The 22,466-nt window shown below is 46.3% G+C and overlaps 1 protein-coding gene across 1 annotated transcript in view; it reads left to right on the top strand.

The window, feature by feature from the left end:
• LOC122913405 (NACHT, LRR and PYD domains-containing protein 5-like) overlaps window positions 1-22,466 on the top strand; it is a 60,647-nt gene that overhangs the window by 18,838 nt on the left and 19,343 nt on the right. Inside the window, exons 6-12 of the mRNA XM_044260149.1 lie at window positions 501-568; window positions 1,532-1,569; window positions 1,832-1,878; window positions 3,252-3,422; window positions 5,597-5,767; window positions 8,556-8,726; window positions 17,224-17,563. Of these exons, the coding sequence (XP_044116084.1) occupies window positions 501-568; window positions 1,532-1,569; window positions 1,832-1,878; window positions 3,252-3,422; window positions 5,597-5,767; window positions 8,556-8,726; window positions 17,224-17,563 (1,006 nt within the window). The remainder of the gene's footprint in view (window positions 1-500; window positions 569-1,531; window positions 1,570-1,831; window positions 1,879-3,251; window positions 3,423-5,596; window positions 5,768-8,555; window positions 8,727-17,223; window positions 17,564-22,466) is intronic.

Raw genomic sequence — 22,466 nt, 5'->3', positions numbered from 1 at the left:
ATCATCCCAATAAAGCTTGGGCAACCTCTTGTTTCCACCAGCCAGTTCTGGTCCTTTACACCTGTCAGAGCTGAGTGGAGATGGAGACTTAGGTGGCTAGACCCGGAGGTGGCTCAGCACGGTAATCGGGTAAAGGTCGATGTCAGGTGGGAATCTCACTTAACAAGATGGCAGTTGTGATCTCATGGGACTGAAATCTCAGTTCTTTGTCTTGAAGATTGTTTGACAGAGAAATGTAAAATTGAGTCCTGTTTCATAGATAAAGCCCAGTTGTAAGCCCGTGCCTGTTGGTTATGGCCCCAAGTGTCTATTATTTGATACTTTGTGACTAAGATGCTGAATTTGATGCACACTTACCAGCTGGAGGAAATGAGCATCCTTCCTGGAGTTGCTCTTGCATGAAGAACAAAGATGTGGGACAGTAGACGGGATATATGCAGCTACGTGGGTACCATTTTCCCCAGGAGTTCAGGCTTGGCATTTTTATGTGGACTCCATAGGCTGGAAGACTGCTCAGTTACCCCTAAAAGTTGGATTGATCTTGCCAAGGATCTTGGAAGTAACAAACGCTAATGCTAAGAAGTACCTGCCTGAGCAACATCTTCCTGGAAACATCACCAGTGGCCAGGGAAGCAAGGGCAGAAAGGAACTACTGGGACTTCATCAAGATCAAAAGCTTTTGCACAGCAAAGGAAGCAGCTGACAAAACCAAAAGGGAACTGACAGAATGGGAGAAGAGATTCGCAAAGGACATATCAGATCAAGGGCTAGTATCCAAAATCTATAAGGAACTTAGCAAACTCAACACCCAAAGAACAAATAATCCAATCAAGAAATGGGCAGAGGACATGAACAGACATTTCTGCAAAGAAGACATCCAGATGGCCAACAGACACATGCAAAAGTGCTCCTTGTCACTCAGCATCAGGGAAATACAAATCAAAACCAAAATGAGATCCCACCTCACACCAGTCAAAATGGTTAAAATTAACAAGTCAGGAAATGACAGATGCTGGCGAGGATGCGGAGAAAGGAGAATCCTCCTCCACTGTTGGGAATGTAAGCTGGTGCAACTACTCTGGAAAATAGCATGGCGGTTCCTCAAAACGTTGAAAATAGATCTACCCTACGACCCAGCAATTGCACTACTGGGTATTTACCCTAAAGATACAAATGTAGTGATCCCAAGGGGCACATGCACCCCAATGTCCATAACAGCAATGTCCACCATAGCCAAACTATGGAAAGAACCTAGATGTCCATCAACAGATGAATGGATAAAGAAGATGTGGTACACACACACACACACACACACACAGGAATACTATGCAGCCATCAAAAAGCATGAACTCTTCCCATTAGCAACGACATGGTTGGAACTAGAGTGTATTATGCTGAGTGAAATAAGTCAATCAGAGAAAGAATTTTCATATGATCTCCCTGATATGAGGAATTTGAGAGGCAGGGCAGGGGGGCTCGTGGGGGGTAGGGAAGGAAAAAGTGAAACAAGATGGGATCAGGAGGGAGACAAACCATAAGAAACTCTTAATCTCACAAAACAAACTGAGGGTTGCTGGGGGGTGGGGGGGAGGGAGAGGGTGGTGGCGTTATGGACTTTGGGGAGGGTATGTGCTATGGTGAGTGCTGTGAAGTGTGTAAACCTGGTGATTCACAGACCTGTACCCCCGGGGCAAATAATACAATATATGTTAATAAAAATAATGTTTTAAAAAAGAAGTATCTGGAGCTCTGGGTGTGGTGAAAAAATAATGAATAATGTTTTTCTGAAAATAAATAAATTGAAAAAAAAAAAAGAAGTATCTGCCTGGAGACATTTGGGACGTATTGCCTGCCAGTGGACCAACTAGAGAGGCTGTCGTAACTCTTGTTGTCATGACTGTTGTTCATGAGTTTGGTGAGTTGAGTGCTTCTGGGACAAGAGCGTTAGTTGGACTACAGAGCTACAGAGAGCCTGGTTTATCTGTCCTCCTGCTTATGACCTAGAACCTCTCCAGCAGTTTTCCTTCCTCACCATTTGTATTGATCCTGGCCCCGCTCTTCACGATAGCCTCTTTCAGCTGGACCGAGCAGGTCCCTCATGTGTATATTCTTTTTTTTAAAGATTTTATTTATTTGTTTGTGAGAAAGAGAGAGGGAGAACACAGAGAGAGAGGGAGAAGCAGACTCTCTGTTAAGCAGAGAGCCCGACGTGGGGCTTGATCCCAGGAGCCTGGGATCCTGATCTGAGCTGAAGGCAGATGCCCAACTGACTGAGCCACCCAGGCCCCTCTCACACATGTACACACAGCACCACAGTTCCACATTGCTTTGAATTTCACACAAGTGGCCTCAGCTAGAACATGTTCTTTTTCTGATCCACGGACATTTTTGTGCTCAGCTGCTTCAGAACCCTGTTCCCCGTCACAGAGGAATGGTAACAATTGTGTAAATATGCAACAGTGTAGATTTCTGTCCTACCTGCCACTGAGGTTTGGCTGTTTGCACACATGCACGCACACACACAGTCCACGCATACACACTGTGATGCACACTCCAGCAGTGGGGTCTCCGTGTCCCGGAGAACATCCCTCCTCCATTTCACCAGCTCATGTCTGGCGTCTTTGCACCAGCTTATGGTCCCACCAGCAGCTGGATGCCTTGTCCTGTACCTCTGAGTCCCCATTCAGCCGTCATTCCCCTCTGTATTCCCCCTGCTGGCCTTGCCAGTCGGCTGAGCAGGAGATAGCATCTCATTGTTTTAACCTCTATTTCCTTCATTACTATGAAAATGTTTCCATGACCTCTACAATGAATGCCTGCCCCTGTCTTTAAAGCAACTTTTTAAAAGCGTATACATGTTTGTTTGTTTGTTTGTTTAGTAAGCATTGATTTTTAAAGCTTGCAAAAGTTTGTCTCTCACAGACTCCAGTGTCTGTGAGTCTGAATACTGCCCACCCAGAGTACCCATTACATAGTCTTTAACTGTCAGTGGTCTCCTTCCCGTTCTTCCTATCCCTATAACCATTCTCCTGATCCACGTCTCCTCCCTTCCCCTAGTCTCACAGGAAGGCTGCTATCCTCTTCTTCAGGACTTGTTAGCCCTAAGAGGGGGGTAACAGAGGTGTGATGAGGCTTTTCACACCGAAAAGGGGAGCCCAGATGGCAGTGTTCATCTCTCAGTGCAGGACAAAGAAAATCTGGGCGGGCACATGAATTAAAGTAGATTCTGTCTGTGTGTTTCTGTCCCCCAGACTGGAGAACTGTGAGCTCGCACCGCTTACCTGTAAAACTCTTACCTCCTCCCTCAAGAGTAATGAGATGCTGACCCATCTGAGCTTGGCAGAAAATACCCTGAAGGATGAAGGAGCGAAAGAGCTTTGCAACGCCTTACAGTGTTCTACGTGTCCTCTACAGAGGCTGGTGTGAGTCCCAGATAGCCTCTTCTTGAGGGTCCCTGGAGTAGAATTGGGTGATTGACGGAACCGGCTGTGTGTGTGCGCATAATCTCGATCATGAATTCTTTTTTTTTAAGATTTTTTTTTATTTATTTGACAGAGAGCAAGATCACAAGTAGGCAGAGAGGCAGGCAGAGAGAGAGGGAGAAGCAGGCTCCCTGCCAAGCAAAGAGACTGATGCAGGACTCGAGCCCAGGACCCTGAGATCATGACCTGAGCCGAAGGCAGAGGCTTAACCCACTGAGCCACCCAGGCGCCCCTCAATCGCGAATTCTTTAAATGATTTCCCTTAGGCGTCAGGATGTGTGATATTGTGATTTATAACACAAGAAATGTGTATTTGGTCTTTGTCCCTATTTCTGGCACAAAGCTCCCTAAACCCTTGGAGAGAGTGGTGAGAGCTATGAAAGTATCTTTTATTATGTTAATGAGGTGACTTTGGGAAAGCACCCAAGGATGGGGTGTTGCTGTGCTAAGAACCAGCCTTGTGATTAGAGGATTAGAAATTTAAGTCCTTCCCCATGATCTCTGGGGAGGGGAGAGGAGCTGGAGATGGAACCAGCTACCCATAGCGGATGATTTAGTTAATCTCACCTGTATAATGCAGCCACCATGGAAGCCCCCAAGGACTGGGTCTGAGAGCTTCTGGGTGCGATGCTGGGCGAGTGGCCCACCTGGAGAGGACCTGGAAGCTCTGTGTCCTCTCCCCATGCCTCCTCCTGCGTGTCTCTCCCATCTGCTCTTCCTGAGTTCCATCCTTTTGCAGTAAAATGGTAATGTGACGAGTAAATGGCTTTCCTGAGTTCCATGAGCTGCTTCTGCAAATTAACCAAATCCAAGGAGGGGTCGTGGGAACCTGACTGGTGACTGGCATCCTGGGATGGGGCTGGAACTGCAGTGGAAGGAACCGCAGCCTGGGCTTCGGGCCGGTGTCCAGGGGGAGTGAGGTGAGAGAACCTTCCAGTAGGACTAAGCCTTTAGCCTGCGCAATCTGGCGATTTGTGCATAGCGTCAGGATTGAGTTAATTTCTCTGATCCTATGAGTGTCTGGGAGCTGTTTCTTAGTGTGGGGAGACCCCCCATACTCGTTGAAATGGGACTCAGAACATTGATGTCGGGTGCTTTTGTCCATTATTAACAGAAAATAAACTCAGACGGTCTTAAACCATAAAGAAATGCGCTAGCTTGTAAAACCAGAAACAGAGAAAGTGGCACGAAATATCCCCTGAGCCCATGACACTTTCAGCTTCCCGGAGAAGAGCAGGGAGCGGTGCGGGGCTTCTGGAAACCGTCCAGCAGCTCTTCACAAGGTTAAACGTAGACCCAACACGGGAGTCAGCGACTCCTCCGCAAGGTGCCTGTGCAGCAGAAACTGGAACGTACGTTCCCACTGAAATGTGCCCAGACGTTCGCAGCAGCATGTTTACCGGAGTCAGAAGGTGGAAACAACCGAAGCGTTGATCAGCTGAGGCGTGAATAGAGTGTATGCTGCATCCGTGTGACGGAACTGATTCAACGGTAGGGATGAACAGTGCATTGAAATACACTGCATATGGATGCATCTCAAATATATTACGGTCAGGGCGCCCGGGGGGCTCCGTGGGTTGAGCGTCTGCCTTCGGCTCAGATAATTGTCTCAGGATCCTGGGATCGAGCCCCGCATCAGGCTCTCTGCTCAGCAGGGACCCTGCTTCCTCCTCTACCTACTGCTCCCCCTGCTTGTGTGCTCTCTCTCTTTCTCTAACAAGTAAATAAAAATCTTTAGGAAAAAATTATGGTAAATGAAATAAGCAATTTTTTTTTAGATCACGTTGAGATTTGGATTTCAGTTCATTTGGGTGACTATCCAGAACCAGATAGAGACTGCTGGGGTTGGGGGGTAGGCTGGGGGAAGAAATTAGGAATTGAAAGGGTACAGGGTTTTCCTTCTTGGGGTGATGAAAATGTCCTAAAATTGCGACAAATGTGCACCTCTGTAAATATACTAAAAGATGTTGATTTGTACAATCTAAATGGGTGAATGTTACTGGTGATATTAGTAATATCTTGATAATGCTGTTATACAAAAAAAAAAAAAAGAAAGAAAGGAGTAAAATCTAAAGGTGTTTTGGTTGGTTTTCTTGACATGTGTTTCTTTGCAGCCTGAGAAACTGTGCCCTGACCTCCGACTGCTGTCCGGACCTGGTCTCCGCTCTGGATAAAAACAAAAATTTGAGAAGCTTAGACCTTGGTTTTAATAGCCTGAAGGATGATGGCGTTATCCTGCTCTTTGAGGCCCTCATGAAACCCCAGTCTGGCCTCCAGATTCTGGAGTGAGTTAGCCGGTCTCCACTTTTACGACAATGGTCTGTAAAATTCTCTGAGCAGAATACGGGAAAGGGTTTTTGCATTTCTGGATTTTTTCCTCCATTTAGTTGGAGGACTGGGCAGCCTCAGTGCAGGATTGGGAAAGGGGTTCCCCAGACTGGGAACTTCTTCCCCTGGGGAGTTGTTAAAGATGCAAATCATTGCGCTGTTATTTTCTCTGTCTGGCTTATTTCATTCAGCGCAATGCCCTCCAGGTGCATCTGATGGGATTTCCTTCTTTCTTAGGGCTGGATAGTATCCCATTGTGTATAAATACCACATTTTCTTTATCCATTCACCTGTTGATGGGCAAGGAGGCCGTCTCTGTGTGGTAGCTACCGTGGGTCATGCTGTAGGGAATGAGGATGCTGGTGTCGCTTGGAGACCCTGGTTCCAGGTCCTTAGATGGGGACACGGAGGTGGGGTTGCTGGGTCGTGTGGAGCTCTGGGGGTGAGCCTGCTGAGCCCTTGACCTTCATGCCCAGGCAGCTCCCATGCATGGTGCACTTAGAGGACCCTTGTTCTAGGAAATGGTCTTCCATTCAGCAGAAATGTCTTTGTTGGCTGTGGACCCATGCCTGACATGGCTGGTCTTCTGAAATCGACCTTTGTACTTAGGGATTCTTATATACATATAATTTTTTGTCTTTTTCTCCTAAATGGTCTCGGTGCTCACATGCACACCAGACAGCAATTTGACAAGATTCATCCTATTTTTAATTTGTATCATGGTTACATTAAGTATTTGGAAAAGATTTGGAAACAGCTCTTCTCTGGTGATCAGTGGATGAAACGGTTTTGCCTCTTTTCTGCCCACATTTTCTGTTCCCTATTAGTGTAATCTGGGTTTGTAGACTAAATCATCACAATCATTGTTTTCTGTTACCTCTCTAGTTTCTTAGGTTCATCCTGATAATGGATTTCATTTTTTTAATAATTAGCTAGTCTAAGGATATGCAGTGTTCACTGTAACTCATGATTTTTTTTTTTAATTTTATGACGCCTGGGTGGCTCAGTCAGTCATGCACCAGACACTTGATTTTGGCTTAGGTCACGATCTCAGGGTCATGAGATAGAGCCCCATGTTAGGCTCTGCTCTCGGTATGTTGCCTGCTGGAGATTCTCCTCCCTCTCCTTCTGCCCTTCCTCACACACTCTCTCACTCTCTCTCTCTTAAGAAAAATATTTTTCAAGATTTTTTTTTAATTTTAAGTAATCTCTACACTCACCTTAGGGCTCAAACTCCCAACCCTGAGATTAAGAGTCCCATGTGCTACCAGCCAAGATGCCAGGTGGCCCAGGTCATGATTCCTTTTCTCCAGAAACTGAATCTTGGGTTTTAGACATTGATTTCTCTCTTAGATTGTGTGAAGTCTATTTTCAATAAGGAAACAAATTTCCAGATGAGCATTTATGTGGTATCCTCTAAGCCTTTGATCATGTGAGATGACTTTTTTAATCTGTGTTCACTGATGAGCAGTGACTTGGCTGAGCATAAAACTCATGGACCGTCCCCCACCCCAAACTTCTTGATCTAAAAATCCCCTAGATTTCATTCTATTTCATTCCTTTCTGGTCTTGTAGAAAAGCCATCTACACTTTCCCCAAGAAGATCCCAGACTTCTGTTGCTTATTCTCCTCATTAAAAAAAAAGGGGGGCCCTCACACCCCTGCAGGTCCTTCTCATGGTTAGAATTACTTTAGAACTACTCTCCCTCCTCCTTCTGTTGAAGTGATTTGCGTGACTGATCAAGATTAAGGAATGTTTCGTCTGGTGTGCAGAGGGAAAAGCAGGTGCCTCCCTGGAGGGGCAGGGTCCAGGCCATTCCACACTAATGAGAAGCTGGTGCATGCCCTTTTGGCTTGGGCAGCTGTTTCCAGCTTGTCACTTCTCAGCTAGCAGAGGTTCACAGGGCGGGGGAGGCCACTGGAAAGAAAGCCAAGGATGCACACACAAGAGATGCAGGGAACCCCAGGGTCCCTCTGTCCTGTCTGCTTTACACTGTTTGTCATAGCCTTGCTCCGAGGGAGATTGTACTTTGTGTTCAAAAATGGGACCCAGGATGCCTGGGTGGCTCAATGGGTTAAGCGTCTGCCTTCGGCTCAGGTCATGATCCCAGGGTCCCGGGACCGAGTCCCACATAGGGCTCCCTGCTCAGCGGGAAGCTTGCATCTCCCCCTGCCTGTGTGCTCTCTCTATATATCTAACAAATAAATAAATAAATATAATATTTAAACAGAAACAAAAATGGAACCCCAAGTGCCCCCTTTCTGTACCTTTCACTCAGCTACACACCACTTTGTCTTTTATGCCCGCTCTGGATTTCTGAGGTGCGGTGCTCCTGTGGCCTGGCTCCTTTCTGGGCCGGCCTCTCCTGCTGAGCTGTGAGCACAGGGGGACCTGTCCACAGAGGAACCAGAACCCCTTGCACACTAGAAGAGTTAAATCAACTATGCTCTTTGAATAGATTTATTTGGTGACCTGCCTCCTTGCCCCACCCCCAATCACATATGCACTCCGGGAAGCCGGGGATGTTTTCTTTACTGTGGCATCAACAATACCCAGGGCAGAGCCTGATACACAGGGAGTGCTAAATAAATATTTTTTGAATGGACAAAATTAATGCACGGTGACAATTTTGGAAAGAGGTAATGTGGCTCAACTTCTTGGAGTTGGGGCTTAGAGGGTTGGGATGGGCTGAGCTCTCAGATGTGGGGCACAGTGACTCGTCTACTGTCTGCTTCCCCCGCCAGGCTGGAGAAGTGTCTGCTCACCGCTGTGTGCTGCCAGGCTATGGCTTCCATGGTCCTGCACAACCAGAGCCTCAGATACCTGGACATGAGCAAGAATGACATCGGGCTCAGGGGCAGAGAGCTCCTGCGGGAGGCCTTCCAGCAGCGCAAGGGGAACAAGAAGGTTGTTCTGTAAGTCTCTGCTGGGCTCCCTGCGCAGAAACAGCCACCCAAGCAAAGCTCCTCAGAAAGGGGGAGACTCTGGACCCAAAAGGCTAGTGCAGAAGTTGCTAGCGTCCCTTGTCTCGTTTCCTTGGGGTTTAGAGTCTCCTTTAGTGTCTGATCAAGCCCCTAGCTCCTGCTTCTGCCTGATGGGAAAATTGACATGGATTCTCCCATCTGATTTTAAATTCTTCCTATCTTTCACTTTCCACCCTGGTCCTAACTGATTAATTACCACTCACCAGCCATAGGGCTCTGAACAGGTTCCTTTACCTTTCTGAGTCTGTTCCCGCATCTGTGAAATGGGCTGGCGGCTTCCTCAGTGGAGATGTGAGGATGGAAAGGAAGTGTGTCCATGAAGCCCCGTGCCTGAAACTGGGACCTTCTCAGTCAGCCGTGGATTCTGGGTGGAGGTTGTAATGACACCTGGTGTAGTCCTTGTCTGTTGCCCTGTGACAAAATACCTCAAAGTTTAGTCACTTGACACAACACATGATTTTCCTTACAAAATTTCTGAGGGTCGGAAATATGGAAGCAGTTGACTGGCTGGTTCTAGCTCGTGGTCTTCCCTGAGGCCTCAGGTAAGGGCCTGACTAGAGTTCGATGGAGTCTAGTTTCCACGCTGACCCATGTAGGGCTGCTCTTGACAGTGAACAAGGGGGGAGAAAGAGAGAGAGAGAGAGAACCAAGAAAGACCCCGGTCTTTGATTACTTCATGTTGACCACTTCTGCCTTATACTGCTGGTCACACAGACCAACGACAGCCCGGTAAGGGAGAGGACTCCCCCAGAATGTGAGTAACAGAGCTGGTGGGGGCTGCTCACCACTCAGTAAGGGGCTGAACTGAGGCCCTTGGACTCCATCCCTGACTCTCCAAGAGCAGCATGGTTGGTCTCAGTCTGCTGTGGGGGACCAGAGGGGTCTCCGGGGTGGTGACTGTCCTTGGGGTTCTGTGGGCTTCTCTAGGACCACAAAAGAAAACTGAATGTGAGGGAACAAAGCCCCATTCTTACCCTTCACAGGGAGATGAAACAGAATTATGCCCCAGATATGATGACAAGGCTGGAGGGCCCAGTCGTGAAGAACACAGTCCTGAGGATCGTACAGGACTGGAGCACGGACGGCTGGGATGAGGCAAGATGGACAGAGTGATGTGGTGGCTCCCTGGATATTTTCTTCCTTTGGAAATGTTGGCCTTATTCTGTCGGCCATTCTGAGTCTGGAATGGCCCAGTTGGTTATAGAAAATGGTGTGAGGCATGACCTCCAAGCATCTCCAAGGGCCTATGTTAGACATGAATTAGTCACTGAATTGGGGGGCCCGCCCACCTCCCCCCTGCCCCTGCTTCCGTCTCTGAATCTGTCATGCTAACATTGTCTCTGGAAAATATCTGACTGGCCTTTAAGGATAATGGAAGAATTTAAATAAAAATGTATACATGAATGTAGTTTGAAGAGTTTTCAAGTGTTACTTATTTAACAGTATATGAGACTGTTCAGAAGGAAGAAATCTCAGGGGCATTGGGCTGGCTCAGTGGGTGGAACATGCAACTCTTGATGTTGGGTTATGGGTTTGAGCCCCATGTTGGGTGTAGAGATTACTGAAAATAAAATCTTAAAAAAAGAAGAAGAAGAAATACATTCCTTGTCTGTAAAAAAGTGTCCAGGGGACATTTCCAAGGAAGATAATATGACAGTGGGATGGAAAAGGGAAATCACCTCATTTTTGGTTGTTTGGTTTTTTTTTTTTAGATTTTATTTGTTTATTTGAGAGAGAGAGGGAGCGTGAATAGGAGGGAAAGAATCTGTCAGTGCAGAGCCTGACATGGGGCTCAATCTCACCACCCCGAGATCACAACCTGAGCCAAAACCAACAGAGCCACCCAGGCACCCCTCACTTGGTGCTTAAGGAACGTTCTTAGGGTATTAAGGAGGGCACGTATTGCATGGAGCAATAAACAATATAAAACAAAACAAAATAAAATATAAAATAATATAAAATATAAAATAAATTTTTTTAAATGAAATAACTTTTTTAAATGGGTTTAGTCCATTAATACACTAGAACAAGTTAAAGGAGACGTTTCTTGGACGCCCAGCAGACTGACCAAGAGCCTTGATCTAGAGAGTGGTCTGCTCTCTAGATGATCTGTCTTGTGGTGGGCAGGATGTCCACTCCAACCCCATGAAAAGGGACTGTACATCACGGCACAGACTGAACTCTCAGGTCCAAACCCTGCTGTTCATGATTGAAGTATTAGGACAGCATTTGGAACTCAAAGATCTAGAAGCAGCCACACAATTTTTCTTTTGGAAAAAGCATCTTTTTCTACACAAAATGAGCAGGTAATACCTGTGTTGGTTTCTCTGCTCTCCAGAAGGGTTTCGTTACAAAAGTGAGAGCAAGTGGGATCCTCAGCCCACCCAAACCTCACACCATCCTTAAGGGGTAGAGAAGAACAAAAGTCCCTCAGAGTCAAAGTCTCCATTTAATTTGTTCTCTAGAGCCCAGAATTTAACAGCTGGAGCCGATGGTGAGCCACCACCACCAGGATCCACAGCGAATGAGCCCCGGCTGCTCCAAAGGCCTTGTCTGGGGTTGGCAGGCTCAGAGATAGGCAACAAAAAGCCGGAGAATCCGGGGCGCCTGGGTGGCTCAGTGGGTTAAGCCACTGTCTTCAGCTCAGGTCGTGATCGCAGGGTCCTGGGATGGAGCCCCGCATCGGGCTCTCTGCTCAGCCGGGAGCTTGCTTCCTTCTCTCTCTCTCTCTGCCTGCCTCTCTGCCTGCTTGTGATCTCTCTCTGTCAAGTGGATGGATAAAATCTTTAAAAAAAAAAAAAAAAGCCGGAGAATCCACCCACTGACACGTTCCCCGTAAGGCTCAGGAGACACCCCTTTGCAAAAGCATTAGGGGAATGCGCCTTGGGAAGAGCCGGGCTGGAAAGTGTGACAATGTCCCCAGGCTTTGTGGCACAATGTCTTACCTTGGGGGGCTTCAGACCTCCGGACTCAATTGGAACAGGGTGTGGCTCATGCATTGAGGGTTTTACAAGCCCCCCCAGGTGATTCTAATCTGGGGGAAAGTTCGGGAAACTGAAGTGGGCTCTGTCCTTACCACAGCTGGTAATCATTCTGCAGTAATCAGCCTATCAGATCAACACCTCGCAAAGCTCAAACTTAAACAATGCTGTCATTTATATCTCAATAAAGCTGCGATGGCAAGGACAGGAAAACTCTGGGGGACCACCATTCACGTGGAGACTCATGGCACAAAGGGGCTGGTATTTCCATTACCCAGGATGGACACTGTAGAAGGGGAGAATTCTGGAGAACGTTCTTCTCGCAACTAACAGGTCTGCTTACTGTGAGCTCACGGGGAATCCCAGTAAGAGTTTCACGGAGAGAGTGGATTGAACCGACATCAGCAACGGCATCAGACAGTGGTCAGTAAATACGGGTTGTGTAAGTAAGGACACACGCGCGATTATTGCTATGGGACAGCTCAGTGGAGGCTGCAGACGGCAGGCAGCGTCCTCACCAGTAGCGTGGGTACAGGTGGGAGGGCAGTTCACACAGGTGCCAAAAGCAGCTGCTCCGCATCTGTCCCGGGTCTGGCCATTCCGAGGCCAGGGCAGCCAATGGGAAGCAACAACGTCACTGGCCCAGGATTCCCCAAAGACCCTCACTGTGCGGCTCCCGTGGGCTGGGGAGCAGGTTCTGGTTTGGTAGGTGAGGAGGCAAGGAGGTGAGTCGGTATTTTATCCCATCCGGTTCCTAGTGCATTCCCCTCTCCTTTCTTTCTCTGTTACTGATTCGGGTCTATTCCTTGAGCTCTCCTCTGTGCCCCCAGGCTCTCCGTGTCCACTAGCCAGAGCCCAAGGACCAAAGACACCCTCTGAAAGAATGAAGTGCCCCATTTCCCCATTTTAATAAAAGAGTGTTTTCCACATTCACTTGGGTATGTTCCTCAATCCTTCCCAGCCTCTAGGTCTAAAAATAAAGATCTTGACTCCAGGGAACAAACTGAGGGTTGCAGAAAGGGAGGTGCATGGGGGCATGGGGTCACTGGGGGGAGGGCATGGAGGAGGGCACGTGACGAGATGAGCACTGGGCGTTAGATGCAACTGATGAATCACTGAGAACTACGTAAAAAAGGAAAACAAAAAGAAAAATAAAGGACAGGGGGCACCTGGGTGGCTCAGTGGGTTAAAGCCTCTGCCTTCGGCTCAGGTCATGATCCCAGGGTCCTGGGATCGAGCTCCACGTCGGGCTCTCTGCTCCGCAGGGAGCCTGCTTCCTCCCCTCTCTCTCTCTGCCTGCCTCTCTGCCTACTTGTGATTTCTCTCTTTCTCTGTCAAAGAAATAAAATCTTAAAAAAAAATTTTTTTAAATAATAATAAAAAATAAATAAATTTAAAAAAAAAAAAAAGGACAGAGTTGGGGAGCCCGTGGTTCCAGGTTCAAGGTGGCTGATGTCTGGACTTGTGGGAGTCTGGGGTGTCGCTGAATTATTTATGCTAATTATATGTTAATTATGGCTTACGGTTCTCCTGAGGCTGTTCTTTGTTAGTGAGGAAACTGAGTCACAAATGAGTAGACCAGCTTTGCCCGGGGTAGCAGGGGGTGAATCCATGCTGGGAACAGCATGTGACTAATGTCCCGCTCTGCAACCGTGACTGCTTCTATGGGATCATTCAAGGCCCCCAGGCAGAGAGCCATTGCTGGTAGAGGCTACAGAGGATAGAGACCAAGGGAGAGCTTTGGTGTCTATGGCCTTTCATGTCCAGGAAATAACTTTAACCACCACTCTTGGTTTACGTTCTTCCAAATTACAGTCCTGCATCTACGGGAGTAATGTAACCTTCTCCCTAGTCCCATTGTGGTTTTACAGGGGACGGCGTCCCTCTGCCTCTCCCAGGCTAGTCCTCCCACCTGGGCTCTCCTCCTCTCTACTCCATTGGGTTTGGTTGACAGCTCCCTTGCCGGGATGTATTGGAACACAGGGAGCACTTATAATCAGGTGTGTGTTAAAATGCTTTTGCCTAAAGCGCTTCATGGAGGCAACCATCTAGCTGAGACGTCAATGAAGTCCTTCAGCCCTCCCAACAGAAGCTTTTGGCTTCTTTTTTTCTTTCTTTGGTTTTTCTGTGTTCTCTCTGTTTATTTTTTAAATATTTATTTAGCTATTCATTTATTTTTAAAAGATTTTATTTATTTATTTGACAGAGATCACAAACAGGTAGAGAGGCAGGCAGAGAGAGAGGGGGAAGGAGGCTCCATGCTGCATAGACAGCCTGATGCAGGGCTCGATCCCAGGACCCTGAGATCATGACCTGAGCCGAAGGCAGAGGCTTAACCCACTGAGCCACCCAGGTGCCCCATACTTCTCATTTCTTTATCCAATTGCTTTGCTGCAGAATATATCAAACAGGTGGAGAGAGCAGGGAACGAGAAGCAACGCTCCATTTCCCTCCCTGGGCTCAGCAAACTGCCGTCAAATGCAGCCCATCCCGTTTCACCGGAAACTGCTTTCCTGAGTCTCTGTTGTCAACAGCTGCTGGCCGAGCTGAGCAGTTGGGACAGAGCACTAACAGCCCACAGAGCCAAAGGGAGCCAGCCCTTGGCAGAAAGTCTGACTTCTGCTGCGACTTTTCTTTTCTTTTTTTATTTTAAGATTTTATTTATTTATTAAAGAGAGAATGAGTGAGAGAGAGCATGAGAGAGGAGAAGGTCAGAGGGAGAAGCAGACTGCCCAAATTGCTGGGAGCCTGATGCGGGACTTGATCCTGGAACTCCGGGATCATGACCTGAGCTGAAGGCAGTCGCCCAACCAACTGAGCCACCCAGTGGCTCAGTGTTGTTTTTTTTTTTTTTTTTCTGGAGTTTTTACCAGCAGAAAATTCAGTCTGCTGCAGGATGCCTAGTTCTAGTTTGCAACACTTGTCTCCATACCCTGTAAGCGTTCACCTAGACCATGTGATCTTGCTGCTTTGTTTTCCTGGAAATGTGGGGCTCGGGCTTTGTTGTGACACCAGCGTCCCTCAGTTTCGTCAGGACCGTGCTCCGTTTCTCTGACTGCGTGGCTCTTCGGCTCTACTCTGCCTTAAATAGAATCCGTCTTCCGGTGCGTGTGTGTGCCTGGGTGTATTGTTTTTTAAGCCTTTTTCCAAATCTCATTCTCACCCACACCCACCCACCTTTCTACTAGAGAATGAGAGTCTATTTCCCGAAACAATAGAGCGCTTTTCTCATGCCGCAAAATATTGCTAAAAATTGATTACAGTGCAAAGAGAGGCTGCAAATACTTCAAATCTGAGGTTGTTTGTGTCTGTGAGGAGCAGCAGAAACACAAATGAGACCGCCTTCCGTAAAAATTGTAGGATGTGGAGCATCTTTTCACGGGTCTGTTGGCCATCCGTGTGTCTTCTTTGGAGAAATGTCTGTTCACATCCTCTGCCCATTTTTTTTTCAATTTATTTATTTTCAGAAAAACATTATTCATTATTTTTTCACCACACCCAGTGCTCCATGCAAGCCGTGCCCTCTATAATACCCACCACCTGGTACCCCAACCTCCCACCCCTCCCCCCGCCACTTCAAACCCCTCAGATTGTTTTTCAGAGTCCATAGTCTCTCATGGTTCACCTCCCCTTCCAATTTACCCAAATTCCCTACTCCTCTGCCCATTTTTAATTGGATTAGTCGGGATTTTTTTGTGTTGAGTTGTATCGGTTCTTTGTAGATTTGGGATACTAATCCTTATCTGATGTGTCGTTTGCGAATATCTCCTCCCATTCCATAGGTTGTCTTTTAGTTTTGCTGATTGTTTCCTTTACTGGGCAGAACTCTTTTTGTTTTTAGCCATACTGAAATTAAAAATTTAAAAAAACAGAAAAGCAAAACTCTAGGGGCTTCTTCTAGGTTTGTGGAACAACTGAGGTTTCTGTTCCAGACTGGGAGGGGGCGCAATTATTAGCCACTCTTGTAAATGCTTTAGTCATGCAAGTAGCCCCTCTCAGAGGCTGTTACTTTCCAGGGTACATTCTTGATTGTCATGGAAGCAGAAATTGAAGCGGGGCTGTCACTTCATCTGGGAAGTGACATCTGGGAGCCTGTGCTTCTTTTTTTTTTTTAAAGATTTTATTTATTTATTTGACAGAGAGAAATCACAAGTAAACGGAGAGGCAGGCAGAGAGATAGAGAGGGAAGCAGGCTCCCTGCTGAGCAGAGAGCCCGATGCAGGACTCGATCCCAGGACCCTGAGATCATGACCTGAGCCGAAGGCAGCAGCTTAACCCACTGAGCCACCCAGGCACCCCTGGGAGCCTGTGCTTCTAATCACAGAAGCATACACCCTCTCAACATGCAATTACCCAAGTGGGCTCTTCTTATTTCCCATCTTTATTGAGGTATGATGTACTAATAAAAATTATATATGTATTTAAGGCGTTCAATGTAATGTTTTGATATGGTGTACATTACATAGTAATTACTGCCATCAAGCTAGTTAACCTACCCATTACCTGTATGTGCTGAGAGCCTACTTTAAATCAATAGAGTGACTAATTTTCCATAAATGGTGGTAGCTTACTTGCCAGTTTCCATGAGTAGGACATATTAGCCAAGAGCATCACTGACAGGTGTTTTGAGGGGTTTTTGATTTTCTATTTTAATTCCAGTATGGTTAAAATACCGTGTTACATTAGTTTCAGGTGGGCAGCACAGTGATTCAACGCTTCCATACACCGCCCCGTGTTCATCAGCACAAAAGCACTCCTTCCTCCACATCACTTGTCTCCCCCCACCCCGTCCCCACTCACCTCCCCTCTACTGACCATCAGTTTTCTACAGTGAAGAGTCCATTGCATGGCTTGTCTTTCTCTCTCTCTTTTCATTTTCTCATTTGTTTTATTTCTTAAATGCCATGTATAACTGAAATCCTGCGGTATTTTTCTCAGTCTGACTTCTTTCACTTTGCATAAAGCCCTATAGGCCTATCCATGTTATTGTTAATTGCAAGATTTCACTCTTTTTTGACGGAGTGATACTCCATTGTGCATATACCACGTCTTTTTTAGCCATTCTCTATCGATGGACAGTTGGGCTCTCTTCCATAATTTAGCTATTGTAAATAATGTTACAATAAATGTAGAAGAGCACATATACTTTCAAGTTAATGTTTTCGTATTCTTCAAGTGTTTTTAATCTGACTCTGCCAGGTGCTGTTTTGGGAATGAGGGATAAAGGCAGCAAAACATCCCGGAATTTATATTCTTATAACAAGATAAATAGATATAATGTCAAGTAATTTAAAGTCTATGAAGAATTATTACCCATGAATTGGGCTTCTCTGTGTGTTTCACAAAACAAACAGAAAATGTTGTTTCTAGTGACTTGATGAGGTTGGTTGTATGAACCCGAGGATTTGATCCAAGAGTCTCTTTTGAATCTTATTAATCTTCCACAGGTACCATTTCTCCATTTTATTAAGGAATCCACTTTTCCATCAAAATCTGAGCTCTCAGCTTTGCACGAAGATGAGAGAAGTCAAATTACCCTCCTTTTCCAACTATGCACTGCAATGGTGTTTCATGCAGCTGAGCAAGGAAGAGTTTCAGACGTTTAAGGGACTGCTCATGGAAAAAGCTTCCGAAGTGGCAGTGTGCTCCTTTCCATGGGTTGAGGTGAATAACGCCGACATGGAACATCTAGCCTCCCTCTTGCATGAGCATTATGAAGAATCTCTTCTCTGGAAAATATCCAATCACATCTTTGAAACGATGGGCCTGTCCACCCTCTCTGAGAAGGCAAGGCAAGAGATGAAAAGTGAGTATGCCTTGGGGAAAATCTGGGAGCGGGAGAGAAAGGAGGTTACCTCGAGCTCCCATGGGAATGAAGAGGGCATCCTTGGTCACTATTGGGTCCATCTCCACAGCATGAGTCTGAACTGTGAGAAGTCCCTCATTAGTTGTCCTGCCTGGCTGGAAATTAGAGGAGTCCCCACCCTGTGGAAAAAAGAAGAAACGAGTAGACAGAATTTAGTTGAAGTTCATAGACAGGACTTGGAGTCCTAAGTTCTGAGCTTGAGCTCTGGACCTTCTATGTGTTCTATGTGTGACTTTGGGCAAATTTCTTTTTATTCTGACCCTTGGACTCCACATCTTGGAACAGTAACTTGGATTCTTACCTGTGCTCTTGCAAAGACTCAATAATGTAATGTATGCAAAGTGGTTAACAAAGCTTCATTCACTTATTGAGAACACTATGGTGGTTGTACAGTGGGAGTCTCCCATATTTCCTGCCTGAGACTAAAGCCAAGGAACTCATCTAAGGACTGATCTTGTCAGACTGTTGGTGTCAATATCATAGCAACATGCTCTGATCAAATTGTGTGATTGGCTCAGGGTATTTAGGAGAAAGGTAGTGGAAGAAAATAGTCCTCCTTTATCTGGAAGAATTCTTTTCTTCAACCATGGACAGAAAAATTCGAGTCCCGAGGGTGAACCGTGAGATTGACCCTAAAGACTACAGGTATGGCCGTCCCTAGATGTAACTCGGTATCTATAGCTACAAAGGACTTTAAGAGAAGCTATCCCTCCCGAGCTTCCAAAAAGACCCATGTGGAAAACATGTCAATATTATTCACAGGAAATGAAGGTATAAAATTAAAATGATGACTGATATTTACTGAGTCAGTACTCTAGGTGAGGCACTAGAGGTGAAACCTCTAGTTTCACCTAGGTGAAACCGCCCTGCCATCGAGTCAAACCCACCTGATGAAATGGGTTCCCCATGGCAGAAGCTAAAACACGGGTTCTACCAAGTTCTACATGAGCTCATAGGTGACAAAGATGAGACTCATTATCTAACATGTCTTTAAATCTTCGTGGATTATGAGCCAGAGATTTATAGCTTCCAGTGCTGCAAGGAAGAGGGAAAGATGGGCGATCTTTTTTTTTTTTAAAGATTTTATTTATTTATTTGACAGAGAGAAATCACAAGTAGATGGAGAGGCAGGCAGAGAGAGAGAGAGGGAAGCAGGCTCCCTGCCGAGCAGAGAGCCCGATGCGGGACTCGATCCCAGGACCCTGAGATCATGACCTGAGCCGAAGGCAGCGGCTTAACCCACTGAGCCACCCAGGCGCCCCTGGGCGATCTTTTTTTAAAAGGTGTGGAAAAAGGAGAGGTTCCTATTCCAGACCAGAGAGAAATGAAGACTAGAATAACTTTACAGAAGAAGTGAAGTTAAAGCTGAAACACATATGAAGAAGAGGAGCTAGCCAAGCTAACTGGGGATGGTAGAGAAAACATGATGAGCAACAGAGATTGCATTATGAAACCTTTAACAGGGAGCTTGGCTAGACCATGGAGAACAGGAGGGAGCAAGGTAAGAGATTAATATGGGGAGGTAGACCACAAGTCCAACAACACAGTATCTTGAGGATAATTTTAACAGCAAAGCATGAGCAATTCATTTTGAAGGGGACAGGGTTAATAAATAATCCCATTGGCATTCCAGCATTGTTGCTGAAGTGTTGTGTGGTCCAGAAAGAGTCATGACTAGATGTGGGGAGACCAGGAGGAGGCCATTCTGGTACCCCATGGGAGAAATAGTGGTGTCTTGGGCCAGAGTGGCAGTGGCTGTTAAAGAAAGTAGAAATGCAATTGGAAGATGTTTCAAAAGCAGACACACTGGTTTTGTAGGACTTAATGCAGACAGAGGATATGCCTTAAGGATGACGCCCTTGTTTCTGGCATGAGAAAGTGGGTGGGTGGGGTTCTTTTAAGATTTTTTAAAAATTCCTCTTGAGAAAGAGACAGCACAAGCAGGGGTAAGGGGCAGAAGGAGAGGGAGAAGCAGACTCACTGCTAAGCAGGGAGCCTGACACGGGGCCCAATCCCAGCACCCCGGAATCATGACCTGATCCAAAGGCAGATGTTTAACTGACTGAGCCACCCAGGTGTCCTAGTGGATGGGCTATTAGCTCATCCCAAGAAACACTGGAACAGATGTTTTAGAGCAAGTAGACTGGAGAAAGAGTGGCCAATGTTAGCACTCGTAAGTTGGATACCAATATTTGGATAATTCACTAGTCTAGTGAGTAGTCCACTAACTAGCTAAAGTTCAAAAGAGGAGCTGAGGTAGACTCTTGAAGATAAACTCTTGAGAACCGTAACACTCTGCCTCATCTTGTGCATTACCCAAGGCCAGACAACAAAAGTGGGACTGGAGTTCACAAGTTCAAACTCCAAGCACTCTTCATGACCAATCTCTGCTATGTCACTGGGCTGGTGTCACTGGAGGATCTGACTCCATTGTCTCCATTACCAGCTGGTCATGGGACAAACTGAGATCCAGAGGCTTTCTTGGTTCCCCTCGGTAATTTGGGCAGAGGATGCTCTCATCCCTAGTCTGGGTAATTGCTGTGACTTTACTAAGACAGTCGTGTCATCTTCTCTCTGTTGCAGAATATTCACTGGCTGAAATACAAGGAAATTCTACACAAATGAAGAAAGAGGAACCAAGCATGAAAGAAGTGCCAGGTCAGTGTGGACATGCTGGGACAATGGGTACGTCTAAAGCCACATGGCAGTTAGTTACTGGTACGCCCGGGACTCGAACCATGACTTCTGATGGTCCAGTGTTCTTTCTAGCCTGGCCCTGGGCCCTGAGGATCTAGTAATCATGGTCTGTCTTATTCAAAATCCAAGAGAACTCTGACCTTAAAGTTTTCTTATGACTCTTCGGGTTTCCATCTTCAGTTTTGGCAACTTCATGACCTTGCCAGGACAACATCCACCTGAGGGTCTGTTTTGGATGCTTTGGTGGAGAGCTCCAGATAGCATGAAATCAGACTCAATACAATTCCTGAAATATCTGTGTACTGGTGCCTGCCAGGCACTGCTCTGTGGAATTCTGTTACATCTGTGGACAAAGTACGTGCAAATCTCCTGCATTCATGAACCCCATACCTCAGTGGAGGAAAGGGAGACCAACAAAAGGGATCAAAGCAGTGAAGCCACAACATAGAGGGAAAGATGTAGGCTTTCATAGACAGCAAGCATTCCCCAATATTAACCACACTACCACTGGCACATCGCCAGTCTTCCAGCAGTCAACACTGACTGCAAAGTCTAACACTTTGGAAGAATCAGGACCAACTTCCTATTGATGCAGCTTTGTCCAGGCTGTGGCTAGGAAAACCCCCTTCAAAACCAAAGTCTGAGCAGTTGCTGAGTCAGAGTCTCAGAATCCCAGAGGTTATCAATCCCAGAAGTTATCAATTCCAACTTTTTAAAAAAGATTTTTATTATTTATTCAACAGAGAGATAGAGATTACAAGTAGGCAGAGCGGCAGGGAGAGGGAGAAACAGGCTCTCTGCTCAGCAGAGAGCCTGATGCGGGGCTCAATCCCAGGACCTTGGGATCATGACCTGAGCTGAAGGCAGCTGCTTAACCAACTGAGCCACCCAGGTGCCCCTCAGTCGTTCCAAATTTAATGTAAATGTCAGCTTAACCAGGTGATTCCTAAATCTTATCTTCCCATGGATAAAATTGTATTATGCATTTATGGATTACTTAGGGATTTAGTGATGTGGAATGAAGACACAGCCTGACTAATCTTGGTAGTAGGAACAAAAAAGATGAAGCCTGGGGTCTTACCAGCCACATTGGGAAGCCCCTCTAAATTACTGTTGTCAGTCAGAACTACCACCTGTTGAGACCCTGGGAGTCAAGCATGGTGTCACGTGCTTTAATCTCACAAATCTCAACAGGATCCTGTGTGGTAGTCACTGTAATTCCAACTGTCCAGATTCAGAGGCCAGATGGCTTGCCCAAACTCTACATGTATAGACAGGCAACTCCACAACAGAGGAACGGTTCTCCTCGCTTTACGGATTAACATACAGAAGCCTGTAAGCCCAGCGAGCTGATGAAGACCTCATAAGTAGGAAGTGACAGAATTCCCATTTACATCCTATGTCTGAGTAGAGACCCCCTCGGTTCCTATCCACCAAGTTTTATCCCTCATGCTAATGATTTGCTTAGAGGTCTCCAATGAGTTAAAAGCAGAAATGAAATCAGAACCTCATAGCTTCAGATTTTGAATCAAGTGCTCCTTTTACGTACAGTTAGTCTGTCTCGCTGAGCCAGCGGCTGCCATTTTCAAACTGGTCCTGAGACGTGGGTCTGTGCCCTCTCTGATTCGAATACTTACATAAGAGGGGGGGAATTCATCCTTCCTCTATTTTTTGCAGAAATTTCACAAGCTATAGAACAAGGTGGTGCTGTATCAGCTGAGATCAAAGAACAAGGTAAAGAAAACTGATTGACTTTTTTCTTCCATCCTGGAATGGAGTTTGGGTGGTACTGTCCCTTCACTCAGCTGCACTCGTCTCTGTACACTAGTCTCTTCCCCAAGAGCTCCTAGAATCATCACCAAGGACAGAGTCCTGTGTGTTCACTGTGATCATCTACAGTCACTGGGTACAAAGAGAAATTCCAAAAACCTGTGATTCTGGTGAACTTGGGTGTCAAGCACAAGTTCGGTTGACAGGAGCTAAATATAGAGACAAGAGTAGGCAAGTTCTTTGTTCAAAATTACTTGCTAGTGGTAATCCTTTTTTTCCCCTCAATTCCTTCTGCCAACCTTTATTTTGGGAATACCTACCATTTGAAGAGCTGTGACAGGAACATAGTAAAACATC

Source organism: Neovison vison, chromosome 7 (genome assembly GCF_020171115.1).
Source record: "Neovison vison isolate M4711 chromosome 7, ASM_NN_V1, whole genome shotgun sequence".
NCBI classification, from domain to species: domain Eukaryota; kingdom Metazoa; phylum Chordata; class Mammalia; order Carnivora; family Mustelidae; genus Neogale; species Neogale vison.
This window is presented reverse-complemented; position numbering and strand designations above follow the sequence as displayed.